General features: G+C 47.7%; 1 protein-coding gene across 2 annotated transcripts in view; it reads right to left on the bottom strand.

The window, feature by feature from the left end:
• Positions 1–20,988, bottom strand: part of KIF1B (kinesin family member 1B) — a gene marked incomplete at both ends in the record, with an annotated part of 109,814 nt that overhangs the window by 18,918 nt on the left and 69,908 nt on the right. For both annotated transcript variants that reach the window (XM_084242122.1, XM_084242123.1), the window contains 12 exons: positions 582–637; positions 1,221–1,339; positions 2,924–3,014; positions 3,983–4,145; positions 4,326–4,455; positions 4,756–4,841; positions 6,768–6,886; positions 11,738–11,986; positions 13,325–13,462; positions 14,071–14,249; positions 15,461–15,609; positions 16,557–16,650. In XM_084242122.1, the coding sequence (XP_084098248.1) occupies positions 582–637; positions 1,221–1,339; positions 2,924–3,014; positions 3,983–4,145; positions 4,326–4,455; positions 4,756–4,841; positions 6,768–6,886; positions 11,738–11,986; positions 13,325–13,462; positions 14,071–14,249; positions 15,461–15,609; positions 16,557–16,650 (1,573 nt within the window). The remainder of the gene's footprint in view (positions 1–581; positions 638–1,220; positions 1,340–2,923; positions 3,015–3,982; positions 4,146–4,325; positions 4,456–4,755; positions 4,842–6,767; positions 6,887–11,737; positions 11,987–13,324; positions 13,463–14,070; positions 14,250–15,460; positions 15,610–16,556; positions 16,651–20,988) is intronic.

The following is a 20,988-nucleotide window of genomic DNA, read 5'->3' as shown; positions in this document are numbered from 1 at the left end:
GACCATCTTGTCTGGGCAGCCCGCCGCGCTGGCCGCGGCCACTGGCCAGAAGAGAAAAGGCAGCGTGGCAGCCCCACCCTGGCAGGTGGCAGCGGCAGAGCAGGCGAGCACAGGGCGTGTCCCACACGTGCACAGCTGCTTTGCCGGAGGCCCGAAGCCCAACCACGCGATCTTTCTCGCATGGCCTGAAGGCAGCGGGAGAGGAGGACGAAGGTGGAGAATGAGCAAGGGGCAGGAAGGCAGCAGAAGGCCGTGAGGAGAAAGGATGGAAATAAAGAAAAATCAAACCATGAACATGAAGAATAAACTTAATACGCAAAGGGAAGCCAGGTCAGCTGCTAGTTCCCGGACTGCACGCAAGGCAGAGACGTGGGAATGGGAAGCTTATGAAATCTGCACTAGCAAGGCCGGAGAACCGCCTGGGAGAGAGCCCGGCTGGTTCTTATTTGAAACTGGGACCTAGACTGTGAGGAAGGAACACAAGAGGGCATGCAGAAGCGGAGCAGGAACCCGCACACGACTTTCACTGGACGGCCCTTCAAAGGGAGAGGGACCCCGAGCGGGACACGGGGCGGGCTCACCTGGCTTGGAGAGCGGCATGGGCGGAGGGAAGAAGCGCCGGCAAGGCTGAGGGGGGCTGCAAAGGAAGCAGACGAGATCCTTTGAGACTGAAGATCAGAGTCCCCCTGGATTTTGATGGCTCGCGTAACCCCCTTAGGAACAGATCGCCCGCACTGCCAACTTGGCATAACACCAGTCACTGACAGGGCTGTGTGGTAAAGTGAGGCTGAGACATTTAATGAGATTCTGTGACAGTAAGTGAAGTAAAAATTTCTGTGAACTCTGTCTGTCTGCATCTAAGAACCCCTGGCATTGCTTTCCTCACCCACGTAGTGTCCCCAGAAAGAGTTTATGCATCGTTAAAGTTCTGGGTCATTAGGGACAATTAAACACAATTCTCACAATATGTCCCCATCACCTCAACTTTCAATCCTATTTAAAAGTCTCTTCCTACAAAAACATGGTTCTCCAGGTCACCTGGGCAAAATTCAATTTGCTCGACCTGAAGTTAGTGATTGGGTGTCTTAGAAAAAGGCGGTGAAGTCTCTAAAGAGGAAACAGGGTAATGCATAAAGCTGTCGCCTCCTCTATTCCCTTGAGTTCTTCCTTTACAGCAGTTGACAACGTCAACAACAATCTTTGCTCCTTTTGGCCCAAACCTGTTAAGCTCCTGTCCTTGTAGGTGAAGTGGGTGCTGCTGATAATGTCCAAAGACTTCAAAAACGATAGGCTTGGTTTTGATGTACTCCACAAACGATTCTGTGACCTCCACGGCGATCTAGCAAGGAACAGACAAGTGAGACCAGAGAAACATTTCGTGTAAGAAAATCACATCTCTGCTGCGATCAGAACTTCGGCGCTTGAGTGATGGGTCTGCACTGGGTACTTTACCATGCAGGCCCCACCCCAAAGACAGGGTCTCCCCTCATGTCTTCATTCTACAGTGACTCTGCCAAGGTTTGGGCATTCAAGAACCTCCATCATCTCCCCAACTGACCTCTGGTCCAGCTGCTCTTCACCACTCACAGTCAAGCTCAATCACACTCACCACGTGCTGGTCCCCCACCTGCCCACCCCAGACTGCAGCCCCAGACCTCCCCATCTAAGCATCTCTACCCGGCAAGCCCTGCTGCAAGGCTAACATCGATGAAAAGAGGACGGTGGATAATGGACAGGACACGATGCAAGTGTGACCTGTCTTTTTTATTTAGAGGCCATTCTTTGGGAGCTCCCTACCTGCTCCTTCTCATCCAGCCATCGAGGGCCACCCCCTAACAGAAAAAGTATCGGGTATTGAGTTCATGGAAATATCTTTCCGTTCTCGACTCCCACTGTGGTCGTGAACCCTGTACACTGTCTCTTGCTCCTGTGCTACTGCTGCTATAGATGCATCCCCGGCCATAGCTCTAGTTCCGGGCACGCTCCTCTGTGCAATCCCGTGGGGTCAGGCACAGCCTGCGCACAGCAGCCAGCCAGCATCTACCAGAAACACACATGCTTGGATTCATGTGATTAAACACAACCAGAGAGAGTGTGTTTTGTCCTTGCTTGTGCCATTTTCGGAGCTGTCCTGCTCTCTGGTACCTGACTGACCAGATGTGGCTGGCAAGAAAATGAAAGACCGAAGAAGCAGTGACAAACTCTGGGCTCAAGCCCCATCTCTGTCTCTTCCTGGCTTTGTCACTTAGGCGAGTGACTAATTGCTCTGAGCCTCAGTTACCTCAGCTGTGATATGGAAGTCAGGAGTCCATGGAGAAAAGGTGAGGACTAAGTGAGGACAGAAACAGCACTCGGATCAGTGACAGACAGGAAAAAGCCCCGAAGGAAAGCTGCTGCAAGGAGGAGCCTGCTTGAGCAGCGCACTGAGCCTGCCCAGAGGAGAGGCTCACTTCTTCCTCCTCCTAGGAGGCAGCTGAGAGGGGCATTAGAGTAGTCACAGCTTCCGCTAAAGGAAACACTCTGCGTCTTAATGTCTTAATTTAACTTGAAAGGTATTTAATAGTTTCTACGTTATTGCAACCAACCCGTGAATACCTTATGGTTTAAAGGACAATATATGAACTTGAGCATACTTATTTTTTTGGGGGGAAACAGTGAAAACAACTTATCACATTCAAGCTGATGCTAGACTTTACTGCCAGCTCCCCACCCCCACTCAGGGGCCCACTGTAAGTCAGAGCATGAGCTCACCACTGGCCCTGCCCTCCATCATCTACTCTCCCACAGTCCCAGGGCTCAGGGCCCAGGTTTTCTCCCTCCTTGGCTGAGGAAGGTAGAGGGGCCCCAACGGGAGGATTCCTCACACCAGAGACTTCCAGGCACCACAGAGCAAACTTACTGCAGCCTTGACCCTGCCACTTACATTCTGCACGTGATAAAAGCCCAGAGGACTTCCTCTGCCGTTGTTTTTGAGGGGTTCCGTGGAGAAAGCTTCATCGTGGCGATGCAAAAAGCTTAATAATAGAAGAAGACAGGTGAACCTCACAGGCAAGCTTTTGTCAGGGGCTGTTTCGGGACCTCAGCCTGGTCCGTGCACAGCGTCCCGCAGTCTTTAATCGAGCCACATTATTTCCATTTCTGTGTCAAGAACATTTTCCATCTCACTCAGTATTTATTTCAAAAGTGACTGGGAAGGGCCTCCCCAGTGGCGCAGCGCTTGAGCGCTGGGTTGCGAAGCTGCCCACGGCCTCTGCGGCGCCGGTTCGATCCCCGGCTGCTCCCCGGCCACCAGAGGAGGGTCCCACATGGTGCGCAGACCTCTCCTGCCACCCGCTGCTCCCCTCAGCAGTGTGCTTCGGTCCTTCTGCCTGCTCTGCTCCCCACTCTGGCTCTGGTGAATTCTCTCACCCTCCCACGCTTCTGACTGTACCCAGTGCATGTATAAACAAAACAAACAAACATAATAAATAAATAAATAAAAACATGCCTCTATAAAAAAAAAAAAATGCTCAAAAGTGACTGGGAAACGACCTGATCCTGCCACCACCACGCTCTGTGGGTGCAGACGCGGGAACACTCCTGAGTGCGTGGAGAGCGCGTCCAGGGGCTGTTGGCACTTCATTGTTTTATACTTTTTATTAATAGGAAAATTTCAGCATAAAGCATTTAAAAACTGAATAAAATAGGCTCCTTTGGGTCAGATCCTGCACTCCCGGCAGAGGAGCTGCCCACAACAGAACCCTCTGAAGGATGCGCGGCCACCGTCCACCCTGCCCCCCCGGAGCTCCAGTTCATTCCCTGTAGGTTTCCGTTTCTTAGTCCCATTGAGTGAAGAAGGGATTTTTATTTCCAACTCCTAGTCGTGTCTCACACATACACACACACACACGCACGCACGCACACACACCTCACGGTTCTAAGGCCCCTAGCTGTGCACCAGGCCATGCCCAGGTCGAGGGGGTGGTGGGGGGCGGTGGCTTACTTGAACTGACAGAAGATGTCCGCGTACTCGGGGAGGATCCCACTGGCCTGCAGCACAGTCACCCGGAAAGTGAAGGCGCTGCCCAGTTTCAAGTGGTTGCCGATCTCTTCCGAAAACCCTTCCATCACCATCTTACCATCCAGCAAAGTGCCTGACTTCAAATCTAGAGGCCAAGTGAGCACACACCAGTTCAAACGATGGGCAGAGCACGAGGGGGTGGGGGGAGAGGGGGAAGTGGGGGGGCATTCTTTCAACTCCTAGTATGAGAGTGGCTAGGCCCTGGACAATGGTCAGACTCTCTCCTCTTTGGCACTGTCCCAGCTCACAAGGAGCGTCCACATACCCAGATCACTCATTCGGTTCACTTCTTCTGGAGGAGTGATGATCTCCGAGCTCTGGCCCTGTCCTTCCACGATCCTCAGCTCCTCCAGGGACAGACCAGAACGAGTCATTGCCACCGAAGAAAAGTCACTCTGAAAGCAAGGCAGGGCGAGTCCTATAATGTGTGCCCTGGCTTCTTATATTTATTTGCCAGGAAAATAATAATATAGACTGTAAAACTACATGGACAGTTTTGAGAGCTGGCCGAGAAAAGGCAATGCAGCGAAACACACGTCCTGGCTCTTTACCTGGCCTTTGTGACGGGGAGACGTGACCCACATCCCAGCTCTAGTTCTAGGCCCCAGAACTGGTCTCTAGGACCAAACAACCCCTCAGGACCCCCTACTTGCTTCTCCTTCCACAAGGCCTTTTTCTTCTTGGAGGTGTCTCACCTGATTAAAGTATTCATTATTGAAAGATATTTTAGCTGTTCCTGACTGTCGAATTCCAGAGCCATAATCAGGAGCTTCTTCATCCGCTAAGTAGAAAAGAAAAAAAAACACAAGGAGAGAATGAGACTGGGGTGAGAAGGAGGGAGTCTTAGGATCATCCAGGCACAGAGAGGAGACGCTGAAGAACAAGTCCTTTAAGAAAGAGAGAACGGGGCCTCCCCAGTGGCGCAGCGGGTAGAGCGCCCCGCTGTGGAGCTGTCTGCAGCCTCTGCAGTGCGGGTTCGATTCACTCGATTGCTGGCCAGCCACAGAGATTCCCACACGGCGCGGCAGACCCCCTCCTGCCTCTCCCGCTGCTCCCCTCAGCAGTGTATTTCAGTCAGTCTGCCTGTTCTGTACCCCACTCTGTCTCTGGTGAATCCTCTCACCACCCCCACGCCTCTGGCCTATACCCCAGCTCTTGTATGCATAGATAAATAAATCTTTAAAAAAAGAAAAAAGAAAGAACGAAAGAGCAGGAAGCAGCTAAACTGCAAGGGCTGCTTCCGATCTGCTCAGGTGAACTGACCAACCCCCGCAGCTCACATGAGATCATCTAGGAAATAAAATGTCGTTTAAATTTTTGATATCATTCAGAATGTCACACCTAGAAATACTGATCCCTTCACTTGGCAAAACTATACTTAGCGATGGTCAACAGGTATTGGAAATGTTAGACGGTGCTTGTGCAGACTTCCATAATCTCTCCAAACACGGGTGACCCTGTCCCATGTCAATGAGGGAAGGAGCTGGAAGGTCGCTAAGCACAGCAAGGCACTGGGAAATGAGAGCAGACAAATGACAGGAAACAGCCACATTCCTTCCTCAGAACATAGGCCAGCTCACAGCCACCATGAAGCCTCAGAATCTTGATCCACGCATAGGAGAGCACCACAGAGTAACAGGGCGGTCCCCAGGGAAAGGAAAGGTTCCAGGTTCCCTGCCCCACCCAAAGGGAAAGTGGGGCAGAGCAGCAAGAAGCAAGAGACAATAGGGAGAAGGAAGGAAGGAGACCTGGAGGGGACACGTGCACAGACATGTGAAGAAGCCACACTGGCAGAGGGGCCAGCCAAACAGGGTTGACCCAAAGCAGGACTGCAGGGGTGCAAAAGCCTGCCACAGTCTAAGGCTTGTGGGGACCCATAGGAAAGGGGCAGAGGGGCCAGGCAAGTCTGGAAGGAAAGGAGCAAAATCAAGCTAAAGGCTGCCATTGCCAGCCTCCCCGTGGGTCTCTCACCCACGTCTGTTTCAAGCGTCTCCTTCCACGTCCCCGAGTCCTCGGCACCAGGCCTGACTTGCCTGGCCCCTCTGTCCCTTTCCTATGGGTCCCCACAAGCCTGAGACTGTGGCAGGCCTTTGCACCCCAGCGGTCCTGCTTTGGGTCAACCCTGTTTGGCTGGGACTTTACCCACGAGGGGATGGGTAACTTTGGGTGTTTTGTGTGAAAATTATTTTATCTATTCTTTCCCTTCTCTCTATCACACACTGATTGTATGAAAGCTCCTTTCCACTGAAGTTCTCACGCACTAGAGTATGCTTTGTTTTGAAGTGGCGGATGGCAGAACCCATCTAGAGCAGGCAGGCTTGGAGTCCCAGGGTGCCCCTCCTGCTGCCCCCATAACAACAGGACAGAGAAGGTAATACAAAGTGCCCTGAGGGAAAGCTGGCCAGGCAAGCACGTCAGGAAAATCCCTTGTTCCTCCAGAAGCAGTTCCATACATTATTTAAAAATGCAAATGACTTTATGAAGTTCAAGGAAATCCCTTTATCCCAATATTCCACAATAGCAGGAGCCCAAACTAAACAGCGTCTCCTCAGGATACTCAGACAATAGTCAGAAAGGAAGCACCAGGCCTCCTGGGGACAGAGGCGGATGACAGCCTGTACTCGGACCTGTGGCAGGGCCCACACAGGCCTGCATGCTTGTTGGGGGCATGGAACCCACAGCCCTCACCTCAGGAGAGGGTACCTACCTGCAATGGCCTGCACAGCCACACGAAGCGAGCCCCGCACTTCGCCTTTCTCGCTGACGATGGCCACCCTGTGAATCAGGGGCACAGGGTACAGCAGGTTGCTCAAGTAGACAAAGGCCCTGGGGACAGAGAGCGGAGACAGACACCTAAGCGTCCCACAGAGGAGAGGCTGGATTTCAGTTTTCCCAGAACATACATTCTTCATGAACCCTGAGCTGGCTTCTGGGCTCCCTCGGCCCCCTCTGTTCTGTCACTCCCACCGCCTCCAGCTGCTGTGTCAGCACAGATGACAGATAAACAAATGCAAATGCTTGGTCAAGCGGTTGACAAAGACCAACTTACACCAAATTCTCCCCTGCAGACTTTACCTCTGTGGGTGGAAGAGTAACAATTGGAAGCAGACTTTCTAGATACTGCTGGGTACTGCCAACATGGGGAAAGAGAGCCCCTCACAGAGCTTGGCCTTTAAATGTGAAGAACTGCACAAGGGTTTTGGTTTGTTTTTCCCATAGATAAAACAGAAATCAGGAGATGAATGAAAAGGTGACGGGAATACAATTAATATGAATGAAACAGAGTTCAAGTCACAGTAATAGGGGTCTTTATTTTACTCTGAAAAGTGACAGTTATCTTTAGGCTGGTGACTGGCACATATGGGCAGAGGCTGTGCGGGCAGAGAGACTGTGAGGGCAGAGAGGCTGTGCAGGCAGAGAGGCTGTGCAGGCAGAAGTCTCTGAGCAGCAAACCGACAGCAGACTCCGGATGGGCATCAGGATAAATGCTAAGGGAGGAGACAGCTGGCCCCTTATGGGGTGCTTTTACTCCCGGAGATCAAAATTAAATTCACAAAGACATCTACAGAAGTTACAAACCTAATATTTTCTATTCCAAACAAACTAGCAAAGTCCTCTCACACTTGTATTCTTTTTTTTGTTGTTATGCTATTTTGTAGTCATTCCTTTTTTTTAAAAAAGCAGTAAAAACTGGTGACCACAGAGCTTCCCCTTCCACTAAATGGATGGGAAAGAGAATCCAGTTCCCACTGTTACTTCCGTCATCCCACTTGGTATACGCTGATCTTTGAACACAAGACAAGACAATGAGTAAACATTTGCATCAAGAAATAAACAGAACTAAACGTGACACGTAAGCCTGGCTTGTATGCTCCTTTTCCTACTCTGAAACCTACTTTAAGACAAAGAGAAAAGAAAGGTGAAATGGATTCTTGGGATTCCAACTCAAAAGTAATGGAAACAATTCTGAAAATAGACAAAACTACACCACAGGAAAACAAATGTTAATAAAACCTTAAAACATAAATGAGAAATGAATGAAAAGTGTAACCAAAAAAACTGCAAATGAACGTTAAGTCAGGTCAGGTGAGGTCTATTTCCCTTTCAGTCTGCTGCAGAGGTGGGGAGGGCAACGCCAAGAAACAGAGGGTCAAAGTTTTGTTGTTCAAAAATTAAAAATGAAAAGTCTTTTGAGAAGGTTTATAAGCAAGATTCACAAACATCAACTACTGTGACAGAATCTAAAAGCTAAGAATTTGGCGTGAGGTGCCAAACGGAGGTCTTGGCATCCGAGGTCAGCACACACACAGCCACCCTCACGCTCTCAGGGCCTGGCCGACTGGCCTGCTCAGTGCCCAGGGCATGCAGAGCCCTGCACGCGCTGCTCCTGCCTGCCGTCCTCTGAGCCCACCTGGTGGCTCTGATGTCACACCATTATGTCTCCTTCCAACCCCACTCTCCACAGGTGCCCCCAGTGTTACAGGGTCTCAGGAACACGCAATCTATCCCCGCTGTGACTGACATTTACCGACGTGATACTCGACCTGCCTGTCTCACCACTGACGGCTAAGTTCACCAGAGGGACGCGTGCCGTGGGCTGCTCCACTGCCCGCAGACGGCCTGGCACGTGTACTGGGTGAACATACTCAAAAAATATCGGGCAGTGACTGAACATCTCATGGACAGAGACAAAAAGGAAAGGGAAAATGATTGCTCCTTGACCTTTAGGTACACGGAAGGTTTTCCAGAAATATGGGTTACACCAGAGCGTGAGAAGCAAAGTTATCCAACTTTATACCAGGTGGATTTTCAAACGGTCCTCATGATGGGTATTAACTGTAGGGAACAGGTTTAGATTCCTAATTATGCTGATTTTTACAGATATATATTTTCATGCTTAAAAAGTTATTTGAAACCAGGAACCCTTGTTTTTAGTTTGTAGACGGCTCACCTGTGGACAGGCAGAGCACACAGGTTTAGACCCCCCATGAAGCACTTAGAGCACACGTTAAAGATGGGAATCTCCTTTCTGCCTATGGCAGTGGTTATTCCAGATGTGGGAGAACAGGGAGCATTCCCTTTTTGAAAAAGGGGATCCCCTTGCTCTGTGGCAGGAGCAGGGGTGTCCCACGTGGCTGCTGGGCCCGCCAGGCCCAGGCAGCTCTGGTCAGCATGGCCCTCAGTCCCAACCAAAGCTGGAGAGTTTTCCTGAGGTTTCCTAGGCCGGAATTTTTATCAGTACTCAGCTCTCTCGAGTCCTAATAAACCCTCACCTAGCAGACTGAAGGAGAACAGGGGTGACAGAGGGGAAGAGAGAAAGCAGGTATTAGCAGAAAGTTCTGTGAAGTTACACCAAAAAGGGAAACAAATTTTTAAACATAAAGATAAGGAAAAATGAGCATAATTATGGTTCTAGTTAAAGGAAGAATGTCAGTTCAGGTGCTTAGGTCACAGAATAGTCATCATTTGCCCCCTTGCAACCCAGAAGACTAGCTTAAATGTTTCACATTTTCATCCCCAATCATGATGGATGGTTGATAACATCCCAGCATGCCAAGAGAATAGCTAAAGGGACAAGCTCTTTTAATTTTCATTAAAAAATTCACCGGAGGCAGCCAAAGGTCAAGAAACAGCACCTACAAATGGAATTTCACAAGAAACTAGAATTTTTTACAAGTGAATCGTATTTGCAGTGATGTGCCAATAGGGGAGACCCAATCCTGTGAGCCACAAGAACGAGAACAAGTCCCTCTCCTCACCTCCCAACCCAGCGGTGTCACACGAGCACACATCTTGTTTGTAGAAGAGAAATGCAGTCAAGAGTGAAAGTGAAGTGCTACCCTTCACTCCATTGCCTATTCTGATCTCACCTCCTCCTCTAAAACCCCTCTTAAAAGGCAAAGTCAGTTTTAGAACCTGGGAGCCCAAACGGAAAGGCCAATTTCTGAGCCTTATTTACATACACATTTCACCTGAAAAGCTTTACACCAACACTTAAATCTGACCCGATGAAGATGAATAAAACTGGAGAGAAAATAATACATATATCTCAAATGAATGGATTTCTACATTAAGTAGGATTCTGACTTAAATTTCCCATATAACCGATTCCAAATGCAAACGCTTCTGGGCAGAACTCTTAACCGAGATACTCATCTTGTTAGTGTGAATGACAGAATCTGAAAGATCAACAAGCCCTTTCAGGATCTTCTTCCTCCCTAATACTTCATTTTCAGCCTGAGAACACCACAGGCCTCGGTTTAAGTCACCTCCTGGGTCTGGCCATGTGAAGTGAGGCCGCCAGCCCCTTGCTGTGCCGGGTGAGAGCACCAGCTGCACAAGGCACCAGGCCCAGGCTGCGCAGGGATGGAGTGTGGTTCTCACGTTGCCATCTTAGGACGGAAGAGTGCTGAAGGACACAGCCAGAAAATACAGCAGCATTTTTTTTGTACGTAGAACCACCTTTTTCAATTTTAATAAGCCAGCTTCCCTGAAACTCTAAGCATCTATTTCTGGCGATACACCAGCAGAAAACAAGAGTCATGGTTACATAACCTCTTCATGTTTATTCATTGAAAAAAATGAACAAGAGCCCCTTCGCCATATATAACCTGGAGACGCCGGCCGTGATAACGGCGTGCGTGTCTGGGAAAGCCTCACTTTCCCCATTTCCAGTACTGCGATCATTTTCACCATTATTTATTTAGCTCTCACTGGGTCGCCAACAGCACACATGAGCTAAGTCTGACAACTGTATGTCCCTCCTAGCTGCACTTTACCAGATAACTGGTGTTTCTCCAACCACGCCAACAGAATTCCCTGCTTTTTAAAGGACACAACACTATGCGATTCCAATGCACCAGTGAAATTAAATTTAAAAACCTTAAAACCTGGACTTAATCCAGTGAGCGCTGCACTGCTGAGTCTGTAATTGGAATCACTGCGGCATGAAGCCCATATGTAGATGGAGACCCCAGTACTGGGAGCATGAGCGTGGGGCTCTGCACCGCGGCAGCTGGAGTCAGAGATGAGGCTCGCCGTGGGCCCGGGCTTTATGCGAAGCAACTCCGTGGAGCACTGAGCAAGCGCCCAGTGCTGGGCCTAGGAGAATCGTCACCAAGCGCCCAGTGCTGGGCCTAGGAGAATCGTAGCTAAAAATCTAGGGGGCCAAATGTCTGTAGATTGGCTCAGTGCAAAAGGCCAAAGAAAGGCATCCATTTCCGATACAAGAAACCTGATGTTCCAGATGCCTCGCTGAACGCAGCCTGAGCCAAAAAGACACAGCCAAAAAACGCAGCCTGAGCCAACTACCCCTACCAAATCTGCTTCATCTTCATGATTCCTGCAGGGCTCGGCCCGCCCTGTCACCAAGTGCCTCCCTCCCACCCGCACTCAGCCAGCACCGCCCACTGTAACACGGACTCTCAGCTTTACAGTGACTTTCTCTTCTGGGGTTTCCTCCTTCAGAACAAAATCACCGGGCAATTTAAGTGCAAGTTCCCCCAGGCAGAGTGCTCGCCCTGCCTCCTGCTGCTCCCGCAGGCCAAGACCTCACAGACAAGATCAGTTTCTCCAAAGCTGAGTGGCTAAAAAGCAAGGTCACCCAAAATTGCACAAGGAGCCTCTTTAGAGCAAGAGCTGGTCCCTTTTTGCCTTTCTCACAAGAACCTCACCAACCTTCCCACTAAAATGAACCAAGGGGATCGGTCGTAAAACGGGTCATGCCCGTCACTGAAGAGGTCCGATCCCTCCTCCGTGCCCGCGTCTGAGCCGGTGTCATCCACGAACGCCTCATCATCAAAATCCTCCATCTCATCTTGCTGCTCGTCGGCCAGCTCCGTGATGTCGGAATCGGCCGTGGAAAAAGTGGGGGAGGGTGTACGGTCGGCCAGGCGCTCATTCACACAGCCGTGGAAAATGGGGGAGCTAGACACCCGGTAAGAGCCGAGGGACACAGCCAGGGAGAGAGGAATAGTCGGTTAAACAGGAAGCTGTAGGTGCCAACAGGACAGAACCCACCAGGAAATCAACACAGTAAAAGCAAGTGGAAAAGCAAAAGGATAAAATGAGTGTAAACCATCTGGTTCGGGTGAAAGGGAGTAAGTACTAGGCCTTGGAGTAGGAAAGCAAAGGAAACACATGAGGACAATACCCAGGTGACCCAGGTGCACGGTGTGCTGGCAAATGTTTACTCTCCAGTTCACACAAAAGATCAGCAGCCAGCCCTCAAGGAGGCACTCAGCGTCAGGTGAAATGGTAAGGGCTTAAATCTTCACTTAAGATTTAATCTCCAATTCTCTCTCCATCTCAGAGCAGAAAATACATGGATGAAATGGTTATGTTTGGATAAGACGTGCTTGGCCAATTCATCTCTTTTAAAAACACTACCAACAGAGTAGTGTGGAAAACTCTCACTCCATTTCTAGATAACACTACGATGTTCAGCTCTGCCTTTTTTTTTTTTTTAATTTTGTATATTGTTTACATCATTTTTCATTTTTGCACAATGTATGCTTTTTCATCTTGGTTATAGTCCCCATACAATTCCCACCCCCCTTGTTCTGATCCTACTCCTTCCTCCCCCTGCTGTAGCGTGTCTCTGATTTTGATTTTAACTTTCAGAAAGTTTCTAACTTTCAATTTGAATTGAAAAACAATTCAAATTCTGCAATCATTATGTTGAAAACTTATGCTTCTTGCCTTTTTACATTCCAAACCTCTAAGAACTTGATTCAACGTGGACTCACCCAGGCACTATTTATTTTCATTAAACGCAGAAGGTAATGCATACACAAGAGAGGCTTGTGTGGATTACCAAGGCGTGCAATTAATTCACCCCTGGCAAAGACTAGAGTGAGATGAATTGCTTTTAAGAAAGTAGGTCAAGTCCGACCACGGAGAGCTGCCGTCTGACAGGAAAGCTAGCCACCTGTGATTCTGAACCGTGCAAGATACAGACACAGGTTCTCTTTTTCTTATAAATCTCTAATATTCAATTGTGGGGCTTTCTGTGAATGGAGCTGAGAAGCAGGGGAGACAGTCAATTACTTTGACTGAAGTTATGAGCTTCAAAACCAACAGCATTTTGAGCAAAGCTGAAGGGAAGTAAACAGTGGTTGTGTCCGAGTGGATAAGACCATACGCTGGGTTTATACACGGGGCTTTTTATACCCTTCTTTTAACGTTTTATACTATCCACTGAGGTTGTAAACAACGAAACGATTTATTTTTTAAAAACAAGAAATCAACCAGGCTATCCCATACCTGCCCACGAGTTTGAACCAATGGAACCGATCATAAAATGGGTCGCTGCCCGTCACCGCAGAGTCACTGTCGTCCTGGGCGCTGGAGGCCACCTCCCCAGCCCTGTCGTACATCTCCCGCATCAGGTCCAGCCTCTGCCTGTGTGGGAAACACAGAGAGCACAGGGTTAAGGATGGGTGTGCAATGCACCTGCTTTAATATTTTAGGAGATTAAAAACAAAAATAAAACTGCTCCTACCACTCCATGTTATTAAGAGAACAAAGACCAAGTGCACAGAAACCAAAAAAATCTGTATCCACAGCGTGCGAGTCTAGAGACAAACCAGAGGAAGTCGGGAATGGCCACCTAAGCTCCACGGAGCCATGGGAGAAAAGCAGTTCAGTGGGGTGTCGTCTCAAACCCATTGGAGCAGTAGACACAGCTCAAGAGCTGTGGTGACTTTCTTTCTGTCACTGATCACCAGGAGGTTCAGGAGAGAAAAGGTGAATGCTTCCTGAACCCAACAAGTCTTACGAACTTATAATGTTTAAAACTTAGCACAGGGTCGATGGAGGGCAAATTTCCATGATGTGTGTGAAGCACAGAGTAGGATCCACTCACTTAAAAGGAAGTGGGTGGAAATAAGCTTCATCAGCTGCGTTCAGAAGCACCAGAGACCTTAGGGGAGTGTGAGGGGGCCCAGTTGAAGGACTCACGAGTGTGTATTTCCTAAATGAAACAACTGACTTTATGGATGTTTTCATACTTGAGTTTCTCCAAAGACCAGTAATGGGTTGCTCCATTCTTCAGATCCTGGACTTCTACTGCCACCACTGTACGGGGGAAGGGCCTGTCTTCGTGAGTTTTCCCCATCTCGGAGGGAAGTAGTTCAGGAGGCAAAGGGGAGTACAAGGTGTCAGTCAGCAGCACAAACTGAAACTGCACCTAAAAGGAAAGACAGACCATCAGCAAATGCCTTTCTATTTCCAGCCAGCAGGGCACAGCCAAACATGTAATATGTGGTTAACAAATAGCCTGACAGTCACTACAAAAGGGCCACTGGTATAGTTATCATAGAGAATAATCCTAACTTCAGATTAAGCTACTTACCTAGACTGCCTTCCTGGTCTGGCATGCACAATGTTTTTGTACAAGCTAAAAATCTCCAAAAGTATTTTTTGGTTGCCTGAATGAAGACATTTGCAGGATTTATACAAGAGGGTGTAAGGTAGGTCCAAGAATGCCTCTCCAATCTCTTACTGATGGGAGGGGATGGACACATGTCATGGTTTTCTATCTTAAATCCAGAGGATTGCTGGGCCTCCTTGGTGTCCTAGGGGTTAAGTTTCAGAGCTGTCACCACTGCGGCCTGAATTTGATTTCTGGCCAGGGAACTAACCCACATATGGTGCAGCAGACCTCTCCTGTCTCGCCTGCTGCTCCCCTCAGCAGTGTACTTAGATCTGCCTATTCTGCACCCTCTTTCTGTCTCTGGTGAATCCCCTCATTCTCCACACCTTTGGTGTCCGCCCCAGTTCTTCTATGCAAAAAAAAAAAAAAAATCCAGAGGATTGCAACAGTTACTCTTGAAAGTTGTACCACAGATAAATGCTTTGCATGCACTATATGACCCATGCTTTCTCCATGGTCTGGCGCTGTGTCAGCACTTCTGATGCTCTTTCGTTCCTCACAGAATCCCTGAGGTGGGGGCAGGGGGTGCTGTCCAGGGCCGCTGGGTTTGGGAGGGTCAGCACAGCCGGGACGCTAGGATGGGACCGACTGGCTGGATACAGGGCACACGTGCTTGTCCACTACACAAATTGAATGGTGTTAAACTAATAGCAAATTGAGACTCACAGTAACCCAGGAGAAATGATTTTCTACTAGTATGCATCTACTAATATGTTTCTCAAGCTCAGGCAGCAGTACAGCCTCCTTCTTTGTAAAATGAGCTAGAAAACATTATTTTCAAAATTTCATTTAATAAATATTTAGTTAGCACCTACTGTGTTCCAGGCACACCTACTGAGTAAAGGTACCTATGACCTGTCCCCTCCCTAACACAAAGCAGCTGAGCCGACCCCAGGCAAGGGGTGCCCAGGGTGAGAGCCATGAGGCGCTGCAGGGCTGGGCTTTGGCTCAGGCAGCCTCCCTACCTTCTTCTTGAGTTCCACGCTGATGGCGTTGGCCTCCTTCAGGTACACAGCATTGCCCCAGAGCAAGTCCCGTAATGAAGTGAACTGGTGGGACTTCCATTTCCGGAAGGCCCACTGGGCCAGCTCGAATTCATGCTGTGTCCAAGGAACTGGAAGAGCAACGGGCAAAGTCAGGGGGGCCTCTCCCTGCGCCGCTTACACCTGCTTCTCTCGAGATGCTTATCAAGTTTTCCAGTTTTTCTCCATTCAGCTGCTTTTGTATTTCTTATTTTCAGGAAAGCTTACTAAATTCTGTTGCTTTATGAAAGAAGCATATGCATTTCAGAAAACCTAAAAATCCCATTCATTTAAAATAGTAATCCCATTCATTTAAAAATCTTCTGGTGAAAGATCTATTTTGACCACGGGGTTTAATGAACATCCCCAATGCGTAGTACTTCATATGTATCTACTTTTTCTTTCTAGTACAGGGAAAAAAGCCATAGATCACCCAGACATTTAAAAGCAAAGAATTTAGTACATCAATCAAGAGTCTTCAAAGTTAATCTGAAGCCTCGGGATCACTCACAGAGGTGAGAGGCTAAGTGCATTGTGACGAATAACATACTGTATTATAAGGCAGTGACTAAAAATAAAGACCCCAATTCAGCTACAAAATTCGGGGAAACCTAAGATAAATAGGGGTGATTAAGTACGGTGATTAGAAATCTACTAGAAATTACTTTAATGTGCAGTAATGTACCTCAAAGTCCTCACTGGGAAATCTTGACATAGACCATAAACCAGGAAATAGAACAACACCGTAACAGGTGTTAAGCTCTGGGTTCACCTGCACCGTGAAATGAAGCCCCGTGTGCAGTCAGGGTGAGAAAGCACAAGCCACATCCAGACCCGGCTGCTGAGGGGAGCCCAGAGCACCAGTCCCACCTTGGAGACTGCAGCCTGGATTTTCGGCACTGAGCATCTCTCAGCTCAACTTTAAAGAGGCTCAGTAAGAGGTCACTAAACGGCAGGGTCAGCTAAGATCAACCCCAGCTGTGGTCCCAGTAGGAGGCCTGATCAGCTCCTGGGATCTGACATCTCATCTCCACGTCACCTTCCTCCTCCTCCTCTTCCTCTTCGGTCGTTTCTGCGGCCAGGGACCGGGTCTCCACCTGCTTCTGCAAGGCCTGCAGTTTGCTCTCATAGTCCTGGGTGGAGAGAAAGGAGATCACATGTAGGAGAGAGAGGAAATAAAAAGGGAGGAAAAGAGAAATGAAAGGAGTCCTGGGGAAAATGCAGAAAACAAAAGATGAAAGGAGAGAGAGGCCAGAAATAACCATGAAAAGACAGACACACAGAGGAATTCTAGGGGAAAAAAGCACACAAGACAGTCTGTACTGGATAAACGCTAAGAACAAAAATTAACTGGAGTCTCCTTTACTCCCTTTGACGAGAGTTCTTTGAGGTTGCAGTCCAGAAAGTGGGGGTTATTTTGAGGGCCATGCATGGACCCCCACATGCTAAAATGCATTTAAGCAGCGGCTGACACATCAAGAAATTCCAGGGAAAGACAACACTGGGAAACACCTGAGTTCACAAGTGTTGCCAATAGCTCCAATTAGCTCTTCGGATGGAAAAAAGTTAGGACTGTAATTCCTGAAGCTCCCTATGGATGAAATAATACCACCTTCTAGCAGTAGGGTGAGTTTAGCCTCCAGGTAGTGAAAAGAAGACTGTGGCACTGCTAGGGGTGAAATGATCTATGGATGCATTTAATTACTCAAGAAAGACTCTATTTAAAAATACTATTTAAGGGCCTCCCTGGTGGTGCAGCAGGTTGAGCTCAGCGCTGTGAAGCTATCTGCAGCCTCTGCAGCACTGGTTCGATTTCCAGACGGCCAGGGAGATACCCACATGGCGCGGCAGGCCTCTCCTGTCTCACCCGCTGTTCCCCTCAGCAGTGTTCTCGGTTCATCTGCCTGCTCTGCTCCCCGCTATGTCTCTGGTGAATCCTTCCACCCTCTCGCACCTCTGGCCTGTACCCCAACTCCTGTATAAATACATAAAACCTTTAAAAATACTATTTTAATATAAATCAAATGCATCCCCCATTTCTCCACCTACTCCATACATTCTCAATGCGGGCACCATCGCTCCAAAGGCAAAAAAAAGGTTTTTGTGGAATTAAAAGAAAGGTACCCTTTATATACATAAAGCACAAATATACAGAGAATGTACAAATATACCATATTTGATTTACTCAAATTTTATGGGAGGGAGAGATTAAAGGAAAAAGGGTCTAAAAAGGTTCCCCGTGTTGGGCCTCCCCGGTTGGCGCAGCGGTTGAGCGCTGGGTTGCGAAGCTGCCCGCGGCCTTTGCGGCGCCGGTTCGATCCCCGGCTGCTCCCTGGCCACCAGAGGAGGGTCCCACATGGCGCGCAGACCTCTCCTGCCGCCCGCTGCTCCCCTCAGCAGTGTACTTCAGTCCTTCTGCCTGCTCTGCTCCCCGCTCTGGCTCTGGTGAATTCTCTCACCCTCCCGTGCTTCTGACTGTACCCAGTGCATGTATAAACAAAACAAACAAACAAATAAATAAATAAAAACATGCCTCTATTAAAAAAAAAAAAAAAAAAGATGTGAAAAAAATAAATAAATAAAAAGGTTCCCCGTGTTAATGAAAAGAAGCTTGCATTTCTTTGAAAATAAAGCAAGAGAAAATGCACATATTGTGCAAAAATGAAAAATGATGTAAAATATATAAAAGAAGAAAGAAATGAAAAGAAAACAAGAGGAGTTAAGAAATGAGAACTTCACATAATAAAAGCTCATCACAGCACAAGCAGAACATTTTGAAATATATTGTCCAGATTTCCTGCTTCCTTGGGAGTGACCCAGCTACAGGTTGTCACGAGACAGAAGGGTTAGTATGACCATGGATGGTTTTCAAACAGAGGTCTCCAAGCCACAAAGCAAGTATTCCCTGCATCCCAGAGGACACCGACCTCCCCCCGCCCCCATCTCCCATTAAGGCCACCCCACACGGAGCTCTCAATGGCAATGCTAAGAAGTGCAAAGAACCACAAGGCTCCAGGCATTTGGCATTTAGTCTCTGTTCTGGAGGGAGCTGGCAGTGATGGGGAGCCAACCACAGTTTCATTATTATATATCTTAATTGCTTTTTAAGAGACTAATTACTATGACAAAAAAGAAAGAAAGATTCAGGTTGAGGTCCTGGAACTTGCTCTTACTAGTCTTATAATTCTGGAGAAGTTAAATCCTCTTTAAACTTCATTATCTCCTTTACAACAAAGATTTTAGGGCCTCCCTGGTGGGCTAGGGGATAAGTCTCAGCGCTATCACCTTGAAGGCCTGAGTTCGATCCCCCCGGCCAGGGAGCTGACCCACATGGTACAGCAGACCTTTCCTGTCTCGCCCGCTGCTCCCCTCAGTCTGCCTGTTCTGTTCCCCGCTCTGTTTCTGGTGAGTCCTCTCACCCTCTCGCACATCTGGCCTGTACCCCGGTTCTTGTATAAATAAATAAATCTTTTTTAAAAAAATGCTGGCACAGTTGCATGAAAGGTGGACAGAAAGCAGAATAGTCACAAATCCAAGTGCCACCCAGACCTATTAATGAGGAGAAAGAGCTGAGAAACATCGTATTAGCTAAATGTATTCAACTGTGTCATCAAGATAGGGACATAGTGGGCCTCCCCTGGTGGTGCAGCGGTTGAGTGCTGGGCTGCGAAACTGCCTCTGCAGTGCCAGTTCAATCCCCAGCCGCCAGCGAGGGTCCCACATGGCACGCAGACTTCTCCTGCTGCCCGCTGCTCCTCTCAGCAGTGTACTTCGTCGGTCAGTCTGTTATGTTCCCTGCTCTGGCTCTGGTGAATTCTCTCACCCTCCTGCGCTTCTGACCGTACCCAGTGCTTGTATAAATAAATAAATAAATAAATAAATAAATAAATAAATAAATAAATAAATCTATCTTAAAAAAAAAAAAAAGTTAAAAAAAAAAAAAGGGACATAGTGACACTTGTATGTCCTAGATGATGCAATGTGGAGCTCACCAAAATGCCTCTCCAACATTCTTACCCCAAAACCGATCCCAGATCTAATCTTGAGGAAATCATCAGACAAATGAGAATGTGGCCTGGGCTCTTCAAAGACACCAGAGTAATAAAAGATAGAAGCAGCACAATGCAACATACAACCCCCACTGGATCCTGGACCCACACGCACGTACCTTAACATTTATACTTCTTAGACACTCAGGGGACTTAGAAAATGGACTGTATTTTTAGGACCTTCAGCAACTTTGTTAGGTTTACCTCTAGGTATTTAATATTTTGGGATGTGGTTGTAAACAGGACCATTTTCTAAATTTCTTCTTCTTCCAGATCATTGTCTGCATACAGGAACAGACTATACATTAATGATATGAAATCAGTATTAAGTTTCTGGATTGGGTGGTACTCAGAGAATCTCGATTTTAGGAGATACACAGAGAAGTATTTAGGGGTAAACTGTCAACACTGCAACTTATATTCAAACGATCCAGAAAAAACATAAATATTTGTACACAGGAGTTCGTTATACCCGTTTCTTTTTTTTTCTCTTTTTCTTTTTTTTAGCCTCTCTGTAAGTTTGAAATGTTTGATGGTAAAAGGCCAGGGAGGGGAGAGTTCCTTCTCCCCACTATGGCCAATATATTACACGGGATCTGTTTAGCACAAAGAGGAAAACTGTTGGTTCACCTAAAAATGATCAAGTGGAAAATGTTAGTATTTCATCTTAAGGATTTTTCCTGCTTTATTTTTTTCCCCCAGTTAAAAAAAAATATATTCAAATACACATGGTATTTAGCATCCTAACCATATTTAAGCGTTCAGTTCAGAGGCAAGAAATGCATTTGTACATCAACATCACCATTCACCTGCAAGACTCTCCTCATCCTGTGAAACTCAACTGCACTTCACAGCCCCGACCCCTCCCAACCCTCCCATCTCGACCTCCCTTCTCCTTCCTATCTGCCATGCTGACATCTGAGCATCTCCCATTAGTGGGACCCTATGGTTCTGGTTCTTGTGACTGGCTTATTTTTGAGAATTCCTTTAAGAACAGGCCTACAAGCTGGTCTAACTACCAAGGAAAACAATGTCCTTGAATTCGGAGAGTGATGTAAGAGACAGGAAAGCTGACATAAAAGATTTCCCACAGTGCCATGGGCCTAAAACTGTATTTTCCAGGGAAAATTTCTCTCAGCAGTGGGTACCCCAAATATCAACACCATTTCTTGAACGGAACCCTCCTCCCTAAACCCGGCTGTCTATGAGCTTCCAACCAGGACATTCTGCGCGTCGCCAGAAAGCACTAAGAGCTGAATCTTCCTACCACAAATGGATAGAGGTTCAGGTACTACTTTTTTATTTCATGGTGAAAATTAGAGTAATTATGGAAAGCACACTAAAAATAATGTATTTATAAGTAGCCCTTGTGCTTTTAAAAAGTTCTAACTAGTTCAATAGATGCTCTTGAACGTTTTCTTC

The sequence above is a fragment of the Talpa europaea genome (assembly GCF_964194135.1).
Source record: "Talpa europaea genome assembly, chromosome: 9".
NCBI lineage: Eukaryota > Metazoa > Chordata > Mammalia > Eulipotyphla > Talpidae > Talpa > Talpa europaea.
This window is presented reverse-complemented; position numbering and strand designations above follow the sequence as displayed.